Source organism: Erithacus rubecula (genome assembly GCF_903797595.1).
Source record: "Erithacus rubecula genome assembly, chromosome: 3".
In the NCBI taxonomy this organism is placed as follows: domain Eukaryota; kingdom Metazoa; phylum Chordata; class Aves; order Passeriformes; family Muscicapidae; genus Erithacus; species Erithacus rubecula.
In genome coordinates, this window is record NC_136689.1 from 67,004,905 (window position 1) to 67,022,663 (window position 17,759).

The 17,759-nt window shown below is 51.4% G+C and overlaps 1 protein-coding gene across 1 annotated transcript; it reads left to right on the forward strand.

Annotated features, from left to right (window-relative positions):
- The first annotated feature begins 11,812 nt into the window (after positions 1 to 11,812).
- Positions 11,813 to 17,492, forward strand: FOXF2 (forkhead box F2). Its single transcript, XM_079300062.1, has 2 exons — positions 11,813 to 13,033; positions 16,967 to 17,492. The coding sequence occupies exons 1-2, from the start codon at positions 12,022 to 12,024 to the stop codon at positions 17,131 to 17,133; spliced, it is 1,179 nt and encodes a 392-aa protein (XP_079156188.1). The 5' UTR covers positions 11,813 to 12,021; the 3' UTR covers positions 17,134 to 17,492.
- Positions 17,493 to 17,759: the final 267 nt, after the last annotated feature.

The following is a 17,759-nucleotide window of genomic DNA, read 5'->3' on the forward strand; positions in this document are numbered from 1 at the left end:
AATATTGTTCCAAAAGTTTAAAGGTAATCATTCTACTGATGTATACACCTCAGCTATTGAACAGATCTTTTAAACAGTTGCTGTAAACTGAAAAAATCATATGGCTTGAGTTGTAAACATCCACTCATGTTTCTTCATATGTGCTAGGTATAGAATTATGTATATGTACAGAGTTAACTGTGAGATATCTATTTTTATGCAAAAGTTATCTGCTAACTTACAAATTAAGTATATGCATAAAGTGCTCAGAAATAAGACAAACAAAGCAATTTTCACTGCCCTCTGCACTTCCATTCAAACACTTCAAAAAAAATAGAGGAAGCAAATCAAGGAAAGAGGGACAGCATAGAATTAAATTGTGAAATGAACAAACATATGTTCGGCTATCAAAATCTAAAGGTATGTTATCAAAGATACTGAAGCATTAATTGAAATATGTATTTCTTAACAGAACAACTATGGATGCATGAAGCCCCATCTTGGATCAAGCAGAATTTGATGCAAAGGTGCTGCTTAGTTTAATGTGTCAGGGGAGTCTGCAGGAACTACTTGAGAAACAGTGAGTCTGTGCCTGTTACAACCAGGACTGGCACTGCTGTGTTTAAAACTGAGGGAAAAAACCCATTGACTGTGGAGTATGCTCTGTTTCATTTGATTGCTGCATGCTGTTTTATTCTTTGGCTCTAAGCATTTTAATTGCTGCTATAGTGATTTTTCCATCACCCTGAACAGGCTTTGTGACCAGATGTTATTTGTCAATTGTCCCACAGTAGCTGGCAATAATATAATTACAGAAATATAGAAAAATATGCGTAGCAGTGGGGATTAATAGCCAATCCAAGAATTTTCCTACTGAATAATCTTTTTGCAAATATTCCTTCTCACAGCAGTCCAAATTATTTTCTAGCTCTGCATGAGGTAACTTCCCAAGCATTCCAGTTATATTTATTTTTTCACTTGTCAGCTACTTCAAACTCCACCCCAAATCCTGACAGCAAGGCCAATTGAACACCCTCTCATGGTGGTTTCATAGGGAACCAGCTCACAGCCTCAGAAATGGACTGCACCCAATGGCAGGAGCCCAAAAATAACCCCACCACTTCCACTTTTTTCAATGCTCCTGCATTGTTCCAATTGCACTGAGATATAACTACTGATTAATTCTGCTGTATAAAAACATGCAAAATGGAGGAAAGCTGTAAGCTTTCTTTTTTTATTTTTTTCCTGCTTTTACTCATGTTCACAGTAAAATTTCCATCAGCTTCAGTAAGCTCTGTATACCAGACAAGCACTAACACAGTTTCATTAACTTATCTGCATTACTCCTTGTTTATTTCAGTGGAAGTCAGTGGAAAATCAAGGCCAATGGGATAAGAGACAACCCTATTATCCTGTCCATCAAAATTGCTCTGGGTTTAGAAGTAAAGTTTAGTTTTATCATTGGGTTTTTGGTAACATAAGCTTTAACACCTTTCCTTGCTCTCCACGGCCTTTTTGGTAAAGTCACTCTTGTCTCAGTCTTTCAACTCTCCTCCCTCCTTCTGCTGCTGAGCTTTGTTCCTCGCCAGATCTACCCAGGGGCAGCAGACAATGTGTCAGCAATTCAAGGTACTTAGTGATCCACTCAGATGGCCACAGGAAATGAATGTCTAGATAACAGTAGTCCTCCAGATCTGAGAATTTCTCTATGCCATCAAAACATGCAAGTGCCAAAAGGCAACAGTATGCACTGAGAAGATGATCAAGGCACAACCAAGCAAATTTCTATCACATCCCTCCAACCCTGTAGATCAAGGGCATTACTCATTCAATTACATGGAAAATACTTATGTTGCCACATCTTATTCACCTATATCAGAGATCACCAATGCATCCAGTCTGCCAAGACAAATGCAGTGATATCAGATCTACCTCAGGCACCAATATCACTTGCAAAATGGGGTGGGTAAGATTTCACCTTGGTGTTGGTTACCATGACATTACTCAGTAGTTCTGTTGGAACTGGAGTGAGCCACAGCTGAGGGAAACATAATGGAAAGAAAGATAATCATACATGGTACTTGTTCCTTTAACACACATCCTGTCTGGACTGCACTTGCTGGTGAGTTTATGCAAATGCTTTAGGTACCTGCTATATGTATGCCTATACAAAGATACAAAGGTAAAAGCTGTGCATGCAAACATGTGTTCATACCAATACATAAAAAATCCTTTATGGTTTTCCATTAGAGCTAAGTAATTGGTGACAATCCTGTTGCTTCTAATGTTCAGCTGGGAATGTGCCACTTCGAAGGGCTAGGTCCAGTTTCTGAGAAAAAAAACTTTAAAATAAAACCAGAGATGATTTGAAAAGACAGACAATCATTGAGACACGATCCGGGTGTGCACAAATATCACTGTTAATTTTTTTCTACACACAGATATCTTGTTGAGATAAATGTGCCAGAGTGCTATAAGTGCTCAAGTTTTTAAAGCAAATGACATATCTTCACCCTCAGGACCAGACTCATATTTCTATGTGAAGCTCAGAGACTTGAACCTGCTGCCTCCTGTGAGCCAATTTCCCCTTGGATCCACACTGCAGATTTCAAGAGCTGGAATAAGTTATGCTTTGGAGAATAAATTAGTTACTGGCAGGACAACTTTGGCAACAGATTCATCTCCTAATCAGTTGCTTCACTAGCATTCTCCTAGTTGGGAGAAAAGGCCATGTCCTCTTCCTCTTGGGTCTCAGAGTGTTTCTCAGAGTGAGTTTGTAATAAGATTCAATTTGGAGAGCAAAAGATGTGATGTTTTCTGTTAAACAGATATGGTCCTGCTCTATTAAGGCTCATGGGATTTTTTTCTTTCTGTCTCTTTCATGAGAACAAAAAGAGTAGAAGAGTTAGTAGTAGAAGAGTGGGGAAAAGCCTAATTAAAATTAAGGAGGATTTGAATAGCTGGATTTGAATATATACAGGACTTTCCTCTGTACCATGACAAGCAGCAGAGCTGCCTTCCCTGGGGGAAATCTCTACCTCTCATCCTCTTCACAGCTGTTGTTTCACTTATTTCTTGGCTCTCTCTTAGATGTCTTCAGAGCCTCCAAGCCACTATGTCTGATCTGTTGAAATAATCAGATGCATGGTAAGCCATAAGGCACTTTAGCTAATGTCTTTCCAGAATGTAGGGAACTAAGCCTCTGTCCCATGAAGATGCACACTGTTGTTCCAATGCAGAGCCTCTGGAAAAGGGGGGACAGGACATAGATCAGTTTTCATGTGCAGTCTGAATCTGACACTCCACACAATTTCCTTTACTGTGTATTTGTTGTGCTACAAGAGCATCTGACAATTCCCACTGCACTCTGTAGCTGCATTGCCCTGGGGCTGGACATACAACTAGGAGAGGACACCTGAGCACAGTGAGTATGGACTGTATTTCCTTGGGCATAGCTGTGATGAGATCCAGAAAGCTGTAAGCTCCCAGAGCATTAATTTGCTCTCCTAGCATCTATCGTGCATGATACTGTGTTTCTGGGGTGACAGCTGGAGATGGATCCAGTTTCTGAGCACAAGAGCTATCCCTCCATCCTAAGTTCTGCTGGCCAGACCTCCTTCCCACACCACTGACCACCTCCTTGTGCCACTGAGCCTGACATACTCCCTCTGTCAGCATGCTTAAGGGTGCCCACCTTGCTGTCTTTGCCTGACTCCACAGCAGCTCCCTTCTGATGCAGACCCCACCTTGCTTCTGGGGTGGTCTGTCTTCCTCATCTGCAGACCCCCTCATCAGCAGCCCTCAACCAGGGTGGGAAGATGAAAGTATTTTCTTTTCATTTCTTTTCTTTTCATGAAGAAGAATGAGGACAAGGGAAAGGAAATAAAGAAAGGCTGAAGAAAATTTTTCCCTCAAATCCATTTTATCCTATTTTTATTTGCCTTTTTGTTTTTCTGAAGACTGTAGACAAGGAAGAGAAGAGAATTTAACTATATCTAGTGCTGGAAGAGATCCATTGCTTTGCATGTCACATGCAGCTTTAAAGGCTGTCTGGGTTTGCAGAAGAGGAGTAGTAATATGCCTTCATGACTGCTTTAACTTGGACATTTTTCTACCTCTTCTCTGGTGCCATTCAAATGGCTTTTTGCACCCAAGCAGCCACAAGCATTTTTTCCTTCAGGGCAGAGTTAGTACCAAGCTGCCCTTGAGAGACCCCAGAAAAGAAGCAGCCTGCACCCAGGCCATGCACTGCCCAGGGTGTTTGGCATCCAGGTTCCCCCTCTGGTGATGGCAGAGGGAGCCCCAGGCTCCCTGCTCACCACCCAGACCCAGAGCAAGAGGTTTATTTAGGTCCACATAACCAACACCATCCCTCCAACAAATCTCCATCTTCCTCTCCCTTCGGTCCAAACAATAAAAACTTGTCTCAAAGTTTTAATAAAGACGAACATATAATGTATGTGTGATGTCAGCCCCGTGTTTAAAAGGCATAGCAGGTCTTTATAAGCAGAGGATATTACTCTGCCCTGGGACAAATCCGAGGCGAGAGTTTTTGCTTCTGGAGTGATGTGGGATGTTTAAACCCAGGGCTGCCCCTCTCTGCCTGTCAGCTTGGGAATTTATTTTCGTGGCAAGAAGCAGGCATGGCTGGCGTTATCGGTAGAGATGACATGAGAGCCAAACAAGGGGGCCTTTGAAATCGGAGGGGTCACCTCTCTTCCACTCCACACAGCGGCATAATTCATCTGAAACAGGGGTGAAACATATCGATACAGACGCATCTTTAAAGCTGGGCGGCTCGGGAGCTGCTGTGGGAAGGTGCCCAGGGGGGCAAGGCTGGGAGCAGTGGGCTGGGGGTGCCGGGGGTCCCCGGGGGTCCCCGGGCCCATGTCCCGGCAGGTGAGGGATGCCCGAGCCCCCATTCCCAGGATCCCAGCGCCACCCAGCGGAGAGGCCGGGCGGCCGCCGCGGGGCCAGGGGTCCCCTCCCGGGGCAGATCGGGCGTCCCGGTGGTCCCCGGTCCCTCCTCCTCGCCCGGACACACTGCGGGGAGGAGGCGGACAGCTTGCAAGGACACGGTTTTGAAACCTCGCTTTGTATTTTCGGCTTTTTCCTCCTCTACTGCGGTGGAGGAGCTGGATCTGCCAAGCTGCTAAGCCTTAATGAATTTGGGAAAGCAAGCAATAATGGTGTAAATGGTGTGGCAGTGAAAGTTAAAAAAAAAAAAAAAAATTAAAAAAAGGAAAAATAAATCATGAGGAGAGCTTTTTGGCCCGGACTCCATGATTCCGAAAGGTCAGTGGTATCATTTTGACGTTGATTATGTAGCTGCTCTGGTCTCAAGTCGGCTCCCCTCCCCTCCCAGCGTGGTGTGCGAGGATTGTATTTGAAAGGGAGGAAGCAGATACCGAAAGTGATGGCTGATGAATTGTCTAAACCCTTCAGGGACATTTCGTGCGGGGGCTCGAAGGCAGTTCATCAATAAAAACCTCCCGGATGGAGGAGGGAAAGCGAGAAAGGGTGCTGGGAGTGGGGGGGACACGGACCACGCAGGCACAATTGCTTCCCCTTCTCCTTTGATCTGGTGGGGGGATCATAGCAGACACAGGGCTTTGGAGGTATCGATGTAAAAATGTGTGCATGGAGGGGGAGAAGGCGGGGAGATGCAGCCTCTAAACTCACACCTCCCCCCCCAAAAAAAATTAGAAAAAATTAAAATTGGTTTTATGGTTTCCTGCTCCCGCACCTCGGACCGGCCCCACTGAGGGTCGCCGAGGCGGGAGGTAGCGGGACCGCGGCCACAGCAGCCGTGCCCGACCCTGGCAGGCTCGCTCCTGAGGTGCGATCTTGGATTATTACTTTTTTCCAAACTATGTTCGTAAATCATGTAATAATCCGGCACTCAGTAACTCTGCCCTACCTTTGAGTGGGTCGTTATGTTTTATGGGCTTTACTTAAAAATTAATGCAAACCTCTCACGAAAGGAGAGGGGGGTACGGAGGGGGAGGCGGCGAGAAGGAAAGGAGAGAGCGGGGAAACCTGCTCCTGATTAGTGCCTTCCCCAGCAGCGGGGCCGGGGCTGCGGGCACCGCAGGGTCGCGCATCGCTGCGAGCCCTCCTTGCTCCGAAATTAAAACACCCTCACACACCCTCGACGGTCCCGACACGCCTGCCGTGCCAGCCGGCCCCCGAGGGCTCCCTCCTCGCTGCCCACCCCGGCGTCCCGCGGAGCTTTTCACGCGGATTCCTGCGGGAAGAGGATGCCGGCCCGCCGCGGGCGGCGGCGGTCGGAGGGCTCGGGGCTCGGGGGGAGTTCCTGGCGGGGCGGCGGGGAGAAGGAGAAAAGCGCAGCCCTCCGCCAGGGCCGGGGGCACGGCTGGCTCCCTCGCCCCACTGAAACTATTTGTCTGCTGCAAATGGTATGGAAAGTAATTAAGGTCGGCGCATGTATGAAAATTATTGACAATGTGTAAAGTTAGAAATCTCATTTGATCGGAATGTAAACTTGGGCGGGGGAGAAGCCAGTCAAAAAGGTGCCGTGTGTTCAGATCTCGGGCCAAAGCGTGTTTGCCCTTATTCGCGGCTGTCAACTGGGTATGCAGGGCAGGATCGGGAGACGGGGGGGCTTCTCCTACAGCCTTGCAGAGACACGATGAATCCCTACAAGAGCTGCCGCTTTTTTGCGCCAGCTCTGCTGGCACTTGCGCGACCTTTACCACTGAGAACCGAGCAGGATGTGAACGGGTGGAGGGTGTCGGGTCCCACACCCGTGTCTTTTGCAGCCTTCTCTCGGAGGTCTGCCCGAGCCCCGAGCCTGCCTCCTTCCCGGGGGCTCGGCAGAGCCTCCACCTGTCCGGAGCCGCCGGCTCTGCTGCCGCCGCCCGGCTGCCCGCGCCGCGCCGGGACCTCGCCTCTCCTGTGATCTCGAAACATCCCGCTTCTTATTTTACCCCGCGCCTGTCACGTTTTATTTACACCGACAGAGGATGCTCGGAGACAAAAGAGTATTTTTTTTTTTCTACGTCAAAGATGTTTTATATTTTTGGAAGGGTTGTGTTTCCTTTTAGAGAGGTGACCTATATCCTGACCGCTGTAGGGGGTTTATTTTGATGCTCCGGGAAGTTCAACTGGAGCTGTGCAGAGATGGGAGGGGATAAAATCTTTAACATTGTCATCTGGTATAGGAAACGCAAAGTCTTCGCACAAAAACACTCAGTGGAAGTACTGACACAAAACCAGCGCTGTTACTACCCGAGGTGCGAGTCTCTGTGCAGATTTACTCGCGATGTCCGCTCAGCTCCGGTCGGCTGTGGAAACACCCTTTGTTATTTGCAGGGCGGCCAGGTCCCCTCCATTGGTCGGAGCGCCTGCTTTATGCCGCATCTGGGGATCCCCTTTCTCTGTGTCCCACCGTGCCGGGGCCGCGGGGAAAGCACAGAAGGACATGAGGGACAGGTTGCCCCCTGGGGCCCGGCGGTACCGCAGGCACAGCCCCGCAGCTCGGTGGAATTCGACTTTGCTGAGCCCGGGTTTAGAGAGCTCAAGCAGAGCGCTCCTCAGATTCGCAGGGTGTGTGTCTGCCACGGCTCCCGGGCAGTGATGAGGCTGCGGTGGGATGCAAGGGATGCAGGCGGTCTTGAGGGGGAGGGCTGGGGGATTAAAAGTGCAACAAAATTTTAGGCGTAAGTGTCCCCCGGGAAGTCTAAACGGTGTGAAACTCTTTTTCAGCCCGCTAAAGGGACCGAATGCCTGTGAAAGCAGGACCTGTCCGGAGGAGGAGGATGGGATGGGCGGCGGGGGGCGGATATTTCTCGTCCCCGGTGTTCAATGCTCGCACTTCCCCTCGGCGGGGTCCTCCGGCCCTTGAGGCCCGCGGAGTCCCGGCTCCCTGCGGGACGCCCCCAGGAGCCCGGGTCCTGCGGGTCCAGCGTGGGAGAGTTGAGTAGAGACTCTTCTCCCACCTGCTGAGGCCGATTTTCCCCTAGAACATGCTTCCCTAAAGGCAAATAGATTCTGCTCTTCGGCTGGCTTCTCGCCCAAACTTTGTTTCTCGCCTGGTCCTTCTCGCCGTCCTCGGGCGCAGAACAAAGCTGCTCTGGCCCTGAGTGGTGTAGCAGGGGGGAAAGGGAAAGGTGAGGCCTGCGATTTTAGCATCACCACATTCGTGTAGGTGTCCTGTGCTTTGCTTTCTCCCATATTCAGACACTGGTGAAAAATTTCTTAAGGTATTTGCACGGAAAGCCAGCCAAACCCACGTGGCGACACCCCAGGTGATCCCGTGTAAAACGCTACGAGAGGTGCCTGCTCACTGTCTGGTGATGCTTTTGGAGGCAGGATGGGTTTTGGGGGTTTTTTTCCCCCTACACGGGAAAATGCAGTGCATTTGCGCTGAATGTCCTTGTCTGCCCTTGAGATGGGCGGGGTCTCGACCCCTCGGATTGTCGTGATCATCTCTCCTTTTCCCTGCTTCGAGAAAGGAGGGAGACACCGACTCTTCAGGAGCTGGGAAGAAGGATCCTGATGGCAGCCTTCACGGAGACTTCTATAAAAAGAGTCACGCCTGCTGCCCATTGCGTATGCGAAGAAAAAGAAGGAAGGGGGGGCGTTAAAAAAAAAAAAAAAAAAAAAAAAAAAAAAAAAAAGCGGAAAAACCTCTCTAAACAAACATCGGGATCGCACGGCTACTGCCAGAGGTCCTGAGATGTCAAGAGGTCCCGGGAGCAGCACAAAGGACGGGACAAGACCGCTGAGAGTCCCTTCCCATCCTGGCCTTTCTGCTCCCTCTGCAGCGGTGGGATTGCCCCCCTCCACACCCTCCAGGTGGTCGCCCCGGGCCGCCGGGGCCGGGAATTGGGTGCTCCACTGCGGCCGCAAGGCTCCTTCCAGCTTGTTAAAATGCCCGCATGCCCCTCATGCGGAAAGGGATCTCTGTCAGTCGCTGCAGATCGAGATCTAAATCCAGGCACCCTGAAACTGACAGTTGGAGGAAAATCCTCCAGGGCTTAAGGAAACGCACTTTTACAATACTGGAGGGATTTGTTTAAGTTTCAGTCTCGGCTTTAATTGAAAAAAACGCTTCTCATCTGCAGAACCTCAGAGGAGAGGAAAGAGCCTGAAGCACGCAGTTAAAAAAGGGAGGAAAAGAACAGAAAAAGAACAAAAAAAAAAAAAAAGGGGGGGGGAAGGACTCCAACATAACCGTAAACATTTATCTTTCATATTTGTCTTCCATTTTCTTAACTGGTTTAGTCTAACTTATTTCATTTAACTCACAAAGCAGAGGGGACTGTGTTATGAACATGAAACTGAAACCGCAATAATGAAGAGATTTCCTAGAATAAAAACTATGATTATACAACAACATCTGAGTAACCAAATCTGCCAAAAAGTTTAATTTCCGTATACTTTGGTAAAACAAACCAGTTGTGCTCCGAAACTAGGATCAGCTCAGAAATGGATACACCAACCAAAATAAACATCTCCACAAAATAGCAAATGCACTTCTGTTTAACCATAGGCAATTTAAATCATCTTTTTAAAGGATCCGGATGATGTCTTGGAGACTTTTTAACGCTGTGTTTCAAACAAGTGTTTGCTATGAAGGAGAGGACGACCCTAACAGGTAGAAGATTTAATGTGTTAGCCCCGATTCCCGTATCAGAACTGTGTCAAGCCAGGATTGAAGCAGCACGCGGCTCTGCCACCGGGCTGCCTTTCCTGGCTTTGCTTCGCTGACTGTCCTGTCTCGCACAGCCGAGAAACCAATGACACCCGGCGCATCGTCACATCATGTGTTGGGAGTAAACGATATTCCCCGCTCCGCTAAAAGTAATGATCAAAACGAACAGCCTGAATCGAGGGCAGGTTAGAGTGATTTACAGGCGACTATCCTCTCCCTTGTCTTTAATTCCTTTGGTCTCCTGAAGATCGCAAAGATTACTTGGACGTGTCATCCGAAGATGACATTTAGACAGACGTCCCACCGAGGAAGGTGAAAAAGCATCCTCGCTCGCCGATCTAGAGCAAGGAAGGATGTTTATATATAAAACCACGGATATAAAAAAAATTAAAAGGTAGAATAGGTCGTTACAACAAGATCAGGAATTGCACATCGGCCTCACTGCCTTTCCAGGGAACAACAGAAAAGATAAGAAAAAAAAAGATAAGAAGATAGATAGATAGATAGATAGATAGATAGATAGATAGATAGATTTCAAATTTTTTCCTTTTTTTTTTTTTTTTTATTGTGGGAACAATTTAAATCGATGCCTCAGGAAAGGTAAACATGGTCTATGGACCGAGCGATTATTTTTTCTATTAAAAATGTGTCGTAAACATTGCCGGGCTTGGTAGTGTTTTTCTTAGCTTATCCTCAGATACAATCAAGCCATTTTCGGACACATTCCCATGTATGTAGCAGTGGTGATCTGGAGGAAGCTGTCGACGCCTGTTCAGTTAATTTAGGTTTTCTTTGTCTAATTACTGTGGAGCTTAGGGAAAAGGAGCTGGGCTCAGGGCAGTAAACTGACACTTGGGCTCTGTGTGTGGTATCCAGGCAGAGTTTGATGGAAAAAGCCTGCTTCCACTCAACTGCAGGTCACTGTCTGGGACCAGCCCCACCCCCTCCCTGCCCGTACCCACCAGCGAGCTCTCAGCACGGAGCTCCACTGGAGACAGACGGACACATAGACACACACAGAGCACTGCAGGCACGCCGCTGACACGGCGTCCAGCTCTGCCCGCGTCCTTCCCACCCCCATTCCTTTGCTCCAGCATCCCTGTCTGCTCTTGTCCTGCTACTGTCCTCCTTGCATCTCCAGTTTGATTCTGGAGCCTCCTCCATCTTTCGTGAGCAGACCTGTGCCTCCGCCGGCCCCTCTCCCCCCTGCCCCTCCGGCTCCCCGTTTCCTCCGGCAAAGGGTGTTTGCCAGAACGATAACCCACCCATTGCAGCGGGGGAGCATCCCCGGGGCGTCAAGGGAGGGCGCATCATTGGTCCTCGGACTCTACCCCTACTGCTCGATAAAATGAATGACATTTAATGGGGCCGTGGGAGGCGGCGAGGTGTAGGGAGAAATCTTAAAAAATAGATATCTTGCAGGCTTGAGGAGCAGTAAACACTGCTGCCTCGGGCTCCGCAGGGTGGGGGACCCCCTCACACGCGTCTAAGCACGCACCCGACCGCAACAGCGCCCGTGTGTCCCGGGGCCGTGCCGGGAGCAGAGGGCAAAGCCGTGCCTGCGGGGCCGAGGGAAGGCGGTAAGCGGGACCGGCGCTAGTCCGGCAGCGGCAGCGAGCCGGGGATGGTGCCGCAGCAGCAGCGGCAGCTGCAGCAGCAGCAGAAGCAGCAGAAGCAGCAGCGCCTCTTGCCTAGATGACGGGTGGACAGAGGCCAGCTGGAAAAGGGGTGGTCTCTTTCTTCCCCCTCTCGCTCCCCCTCTCCCTGTCTCTATCTCTGCTGATTTCTCGCCCGGATTTAAGGGGGGTCACGGGGAAAGAGAAAAAATAATAGCAAGATTGAAGGAACTGATAGGCGATAGAATTGTGCCTTTTAGAGGGGGAAAAAAAAAAGTATATATGAAAGAATAACAGTGCGGAAGAGATTGGGGGGCGGGGGGCAGGCTCTTGCGCTTCCTCTCCTTGCCGGATTAGGCAGCGGGATGGTCCCCAGGTGGGGGGCAGAGGAGGAAGCGGAGCGGCGCTGAGCGGACCCTCCGCGGGCGGCGCGGCGCAGGGAGGGAGGGGGCCGGACCAGAGCCGGGGCCGGGGCCGGGGCTGGGCCGGTCCATCCCGCCCAGTGCCTGGCTCCGGCGGAAAGCAGAGGAGCCATTGCGCAAAGGACCGCGGGGAGGGATGCGCAGGGCGCTGCCGCCGCCCCACCGCCGCCCGCCGCGCTGAGGAGGTGCCCGGAGGACAGCGGCTCCCACCGCCCCCCCGCTCTCCCCCTTCAGGGCACCCCCCGCCCCGGTACCCACCCCGCCCGGCTCCCCCCCTTCCCTCCCAGCCTCACCCCACCCTGCCCCATTCCCCTCCCTCCGCCAGATGACCACCGAGAGCGGGCAGCAGCGGCTGGAGCCCCCCGTCCCTCTCCGCTCCTGCAGCCCGGCTCCCGGAGCTCTCCAGATGAGCCGGCCGCCCTCCTCCGCCCTGGAGACCTCCACCTCCTCTTCCTCCACCTCCACCTCCTCCTCCTCCTCCTCGGCGGCTGCGGCGTCCTCCAAGAGCAAGAAGGCCAGCTCGGGGCTGCGGCGGCCCGAGAAGCCCCCCTACTCCTACATCGCCCTCATCGTCATGGCCATCCAGAGCTCGCCCTCCAAGCGCCTAACCCTCAGCGAGATCTACCAGTTCCTGCAGGCCCGCTTCCCTTTCTTCCGCGGCTCCTATCAGGGCTGGAAGAACTCCGTGCGCCACAACCTCTCTCTCAACGAGTGCTTCATCAAGCTGCCCAAGGGCCTGGGCCGCCCGGGCAAGGGCCACTACTGGACCATCGACCCGGCCAGCGAGTTCATGTTCGAGGAGGGCTCCTTCCGACGGCGGCCCCGCGGCTTCAGGAGGAAATGCCAGGCGCTGAAGCCCATGTACCGCATGATGAACGGGCTGGGCTTCGGCGCCTCCATCCTCCCTCAGGGCTTCGACTTCCAGGCGCCCCCCGCCTCCCTCGCCTGCCACTCCAACGGCTACAACCTCGACATGATGCCCAACGCCATGGCCAGCGGCTACGAGGGACTCAGCGGCGGCCACCACGTCCCGCACATGTCTCCCAACCCCGGCTCGACCTACATGGCCAGCTGCCCGGTGACTGCCAACGGGGACTACGGCCCCGACAGCAGCAGCAGCCCCGTGCCCTCGTCGCCGGCCATGGCGAGCGCCATCGAGTGCCACTCGCCCTACACGAGCCCTTCGGCTCACTGGACAGCCTCGGGGCCCTCGCCCTACATAAAGCAGCAGGGCCTCCCCGCCGCCAACGCCGCCTCCTCCGGCATCCACTCCAGCGTGCCCTCCTATTCCCTGGAGCAGGGATACCTGCACCAGAGCCCCCGCGACGACCTCTCAGGTAGGGGCGGGGAGGGGCGGCGGGGGCGGCGGGGAAAGCGGCGCCGGAGGGGGTTTTCTCCGGTGACAAAAATTTCGCGCGGGGAGCCCCGGACCACCACGGTGTCGGAAAAAAAAAAAAAAAAAAAAAAAAAAAAAAAAAAAAAAAAAAAAAAAAGGTGCATTGTCTGCGAGAGAGAAAAAGATACTCGTGGGTTGGAGCTGTTCTGTTTCGGGACGGGGGGCTGTTTGAGTGGGGCGGCTGCGAGCATCCCTCCTGCTTGCCCGGTGCCAAGGAGGAGCGCTCCGAGGAAAACCCGGCTTCGTCCCGGCTCCGTCCCTGTTCGCGTGTCCCCCTCCCGGTGCCGGCGACATGTGTGCCGCTGGGACAGCGGGGTTGGCCCCTCCGCCCCGTGCTGCGGCTTCGGTTCGCGGGGAGCGCCGCCGGGCATCGCCGCCGCCTCGGTAAACCGCGCTCCGCTGAGACGCGCCGCGGGAGTAATCAAATAAAGGCGTTAAATATTATCCTCTAAACCCTAGCGGGGAAAAAAAAAAAAGGGGGGGGGAAATTAAAAAGAAAATAAAAACCCTCTAACATCAAACCACCCCCTTATCTTAAAAAATGCTAGAAAGATTAAAGCGGATCGAGTATATTTCTGTAACCGGAGGGAAAGAGTTTTCTGGTCGCTGTCTCCCACCCCCTCACCCCCAACCCGGCCGGTGATTACAGACAATGTCTGCTTAGAAAAATCCGAGCTCAAAAATGGGTAAAAGATGTTGGGCTCTTACGGGGAATTTTTCCAAATAGCCCTTTTAAACGTGGGTCTCAGAGGTTAAGCAAACAAAGACAGTCTGGGCTGGACCACACCGAAGAGGATTTTAGCCTGACTTAACCCCTATGAGAGCGGGGTCTTGTTCAATTTTATGGGAATTTCAACAAGTAACAAATACAGGCGACCCTCTGCTCTGGGTCCCCTCCCGCCCCCTCCCTGGGCGCCTGTCAATCATTCTCCTGTCCTGCGAGCGCCGCAGCCTGCCCTGGCCTCCCCACAGCCCGCTGTCGCCGTGGGCAGAGCAGCCACCATGCAAGTCGCTTTGCCATCATCCCCGAAGGGACGTGGGCTGCCAAGGGAGAACAAGCAGTTGCGAACTTTCCTCCCTTGAAAACAAAAGCCCCAAACCCCTGAATAGCCCTAACGCTCCTTTTGGGGACAGGCGGCTGCAAGGCGGGTCGCCGTCTTACCGGCTCAGGGTAGAGAACGGAGGACATGCATCCCCAGCTGGGCTCCTCTGTGCCCACAGGGCTCTGCTGCTGAGGTTTTAAGCAACTTTTCGGAGCTATAGGACGTCCTTCCACGTGCTTGTCAGAGCCGGGGCTAGAGGCCGGCGAGTTCACAAGGGCATCCCCCGCCGAACTACGTACCTTCTCCGTTAGGAATTTCTGCTTTGGTTTGTTGTTTTTGCATGGGTTTTTGTTTTCTTTTCTTTTTCTTTCTTCGGATCTTTTTTTCCCCTCTGTTTGTTTTACTATTTGCGGCCGCACAGTCCGCCACGCAGGGCCTATGGGGCCACGCGTGGTGCAGGAGTGGGAATGGCCCGGGCAGCGGGGCTGGGAGGCAGCCGCCCCCTCCTCCTGCCAGACACCTGAGGTAAGAAAGCTGATTCCTGGAAGAGAAATTTTCATCCAGAAACAGCCCAAGAATACCTCCACAAAACAAAAAGCAAGGGTTCTGGTCTTCCCGGAGTTCCACTGCGGTTTCCAAGGCCGGGGCGGTTAAAATCCGAATTGTTTCTGTTCAAGGACGGATACAGACGCTACGGACCGCTGGACTCTGTCTTAATGCCGACCTCGAGCGTTCGTTTCCAGCAGCTCAAATTTAATGACAACACTTAGCAAAACGGTGTTTCTCCGCTTATTTTCTACACTTTCAGTATCTGGGCCCAAGACTTTAGTGCAAGCCACAACCAGTCCTTGATTGACTGAACAAAAAATCAAACCAAATTCTTTATTTTATTCTTTTAATTGATCCAATCCTTATTTGTGCACGATATGTTAAATCTCTGTGGTACAAATATTTCAGAAGAGTAAAAGGAGGTGGTGATAAAGGATCCCAGCTTTTTTATTTGTACTTATAATCAGCAATAAACTTTCTCCTACTATCCCCGCAAAAGCAGTAGCAAGTGAAATTCGCCTTTCCCTTTCTCTTACTTAAATACACAGCAAATTCGGTGGCAGTCGCTGTTGATCGGTCAATAATTCTCTACCCATGACAGCGTCAGGGAGGATTTAAAACCGTGAATTTACATCAGACCCAAGAATAAGAGAGGTAAAAATTGGAAACAGGAGGCTTGGTTCTGCTAAAAGGATTTTGAAGCTGGGGGGCGGGGGGAGCCGGATTTTTTTCGCAGACTATTAAATCCTGCTAAATGATTGAATCAGGATTGTAATAAAGTGCCCCAGTTTATGGTAAGCATACCAGCAGGGTTATTAGAAAGCCAAGGAAATCCAGCGAAATAATCACTTTTATAAAGTGAGCTCTGCGGGGTGAAGGAGGGGACAATGCCGGAGAACGGGTTGTGCGCGCCGCCGGCCGACGCCGCCAAAGGGTTCGGCTCCGCCATCCTGAGGAAAACCGGGAACCTTTTCCTCCTGTTTTTTTTCTTTTTCTTTCCTTTTTTTTACTCTACACCCTCACTCTCCTGCTCTTTCTTTCACATTTTTTTTTTTTTTTTTTGGTTTTTTTTTTTTTTTTTTCTCCTCGCTTTTTTTTTTTTTTTCCCTTGACCCTCGGTCATATTTGACAGGATCCCGCTAGCCGAGTTTGACATCCACACGCCAAACAAAAACTCTCTCTGGCTCTACCCTGCGGGCCTTGCTCGGGCAATGCTCCCCTCCCCTCCGGATCCAGTAGGAACCCTGCCAGACCAAAGATCCCAGCACGGTCCTGCGGCTCGGTGTTGGGGGTGGGGTAACGTCTCCCATGCGGCCCCCGAAAGGCTGCCTTAGGCTGTGGGAAATTACAATGGGAATTTGCAAGGTCATTTGCATGTCGGTGCCACGGATGTACTTGGCTTGTTGTTGTTGATGAACCGTAGGGTGTATCTTATGTTTATGAAAACACACACGCGAAAAGGCGTGAGCGCTCTTACACACGCACACATAAATAAATACATACTGTATCAACACACAAATGGATCCCGACTGGAATTCAACCTGCAGTCACTCAAGTCAGAAGCAAAATCCTTCCAGGAACGGGGTAGGGAGAGGGAAGAGAAAGATGAGAATCGGGTTGGAATGGTGTGGTGCACGCAGGAAAACACGCAAGTGGCAAGGTCTCCACTTTCTCACACACACGCACAAAAAACACACTCCCCACGTAGAGGCTGAACTACCCCTCCACTCTGAACAGTACCCAGGCAGAGGGCAGGCAGACAGCAGTGCGTGAGTGCCCACGCAGGAGGGATGCTCCGAGATGTCTGCGAGCCCGGGATGCACAGGGGGCACCAGGGGTACCGGGAACATGTCCGTGGGCATCCACCCCCGCATGCCTTCCTCTCCTCAGCCTGCGTGCCACACGGCTGGGTAGTCTAGAACTTCCCCGCAGAGCAGGCTCGAGGGTCCTACGAGCTCGGGTGCAGCTCCGAGCCGATCTGCAGGCGACGAGGGGCTCCGGGGAAACCACTTCCCCTCCTCGCTGAGAGCGATGGAATGCCCAGTCTCTCTGCCCTGCAGCAGGTCAGGCTCTGCCCCTGCGGGAGCGTCCAAATCCTCTGCCAGGAAAGCCAAAGAGGAGTTACCAAACCTTGCAGGGGCAGCCGAGACGGGGGTGAGGGAGCGGTGTGCTAGCTCTGTGCAGGCAGGCTCTCTTCCCTGCGGGTGAGGGAGGAAGGACTGCTCCACCCGGGAAAAGCTCTCCGACTTCTGAGCAGCTCTTGTTATTTCCTTCTCTTGCAGTGGGACTGCCTCGCTACCAGCATCATCCCTCCCCGGTGTGTGACAGGAAAGATTTTGTCCTCAATTTTAATGGTATTTCTTCGTTTCACCCGTCCGCTAGTGGATCTTACTACCACCACCACCACCACCAAAGCGTCTGTCAAGACATCAAGCCCTGCGTGATGTGAAGGCCGCGCCCCGACAGAGACAATCAGGTGTCATGAACAGAGCCGAGGTGTAGACGGACCCACGCAGATTAAATATAATGTGCACTCTGATAGCATTGATAGTACACGAGTCACTTAGCGAATTTGCCTAAGGAAGCAGTGTTTTCGGTCCCACTCCACCCCCTGAAGGACACGTACAGCCGATATAATGCTCCAAAGGTCTTACTAAAAGAAAAACGCCTTGCGTGATGTTTTGGGCTAGGGGGGACGTAAGAGTCCTTATGCCAAGTCTGATCACCTTAATCATAAACCGGCTTTCTGCGATCTCCTAAAGAACCGAGCTTTGGGAAAGGGAACAATTCGACATATTTTTTATACGAGTGTCTTTGCATTAAGAAAAATAAATGTCTCCGCACCTGCGAGGACTCCCCATTCTGTTACTGCGTTAGCGGGAAATGTTTTGGTTTTTTTTTATCGTGTTTTCTCCCCGAGCCCCACCAAGGACACTTTGTATGGACTTCAGCACCGACCAATTGATATTATTAAAACAGTATTGTTTAGCCCTTTCGTGTATAGACTGTAAGAAAAGTTCCGATCTTTTTCCAGTATTGCAGCAATACAACGTTTTGTTTTTTATTTTTACAAAA

What these genes read in the sequence shown, in the direction of transcription:
- FOXF2 (XM_079300062.1), top strand. Translation starts at nt 12,022, where the DNA reads ATGACCACCGAGAGCGGGCAGCAGCGGCTGGAGCCCCCCGTCCCTCTC. An exon ending in CCCCCGCGACGACCTCTCAG is followed by an intron (nt 13,034 to 16,966) that starts GTAGGGGCGGGG and finishes CTTCTCTTGCAG; the next exon opens with TGGGACTGCCTCGCTACCAG.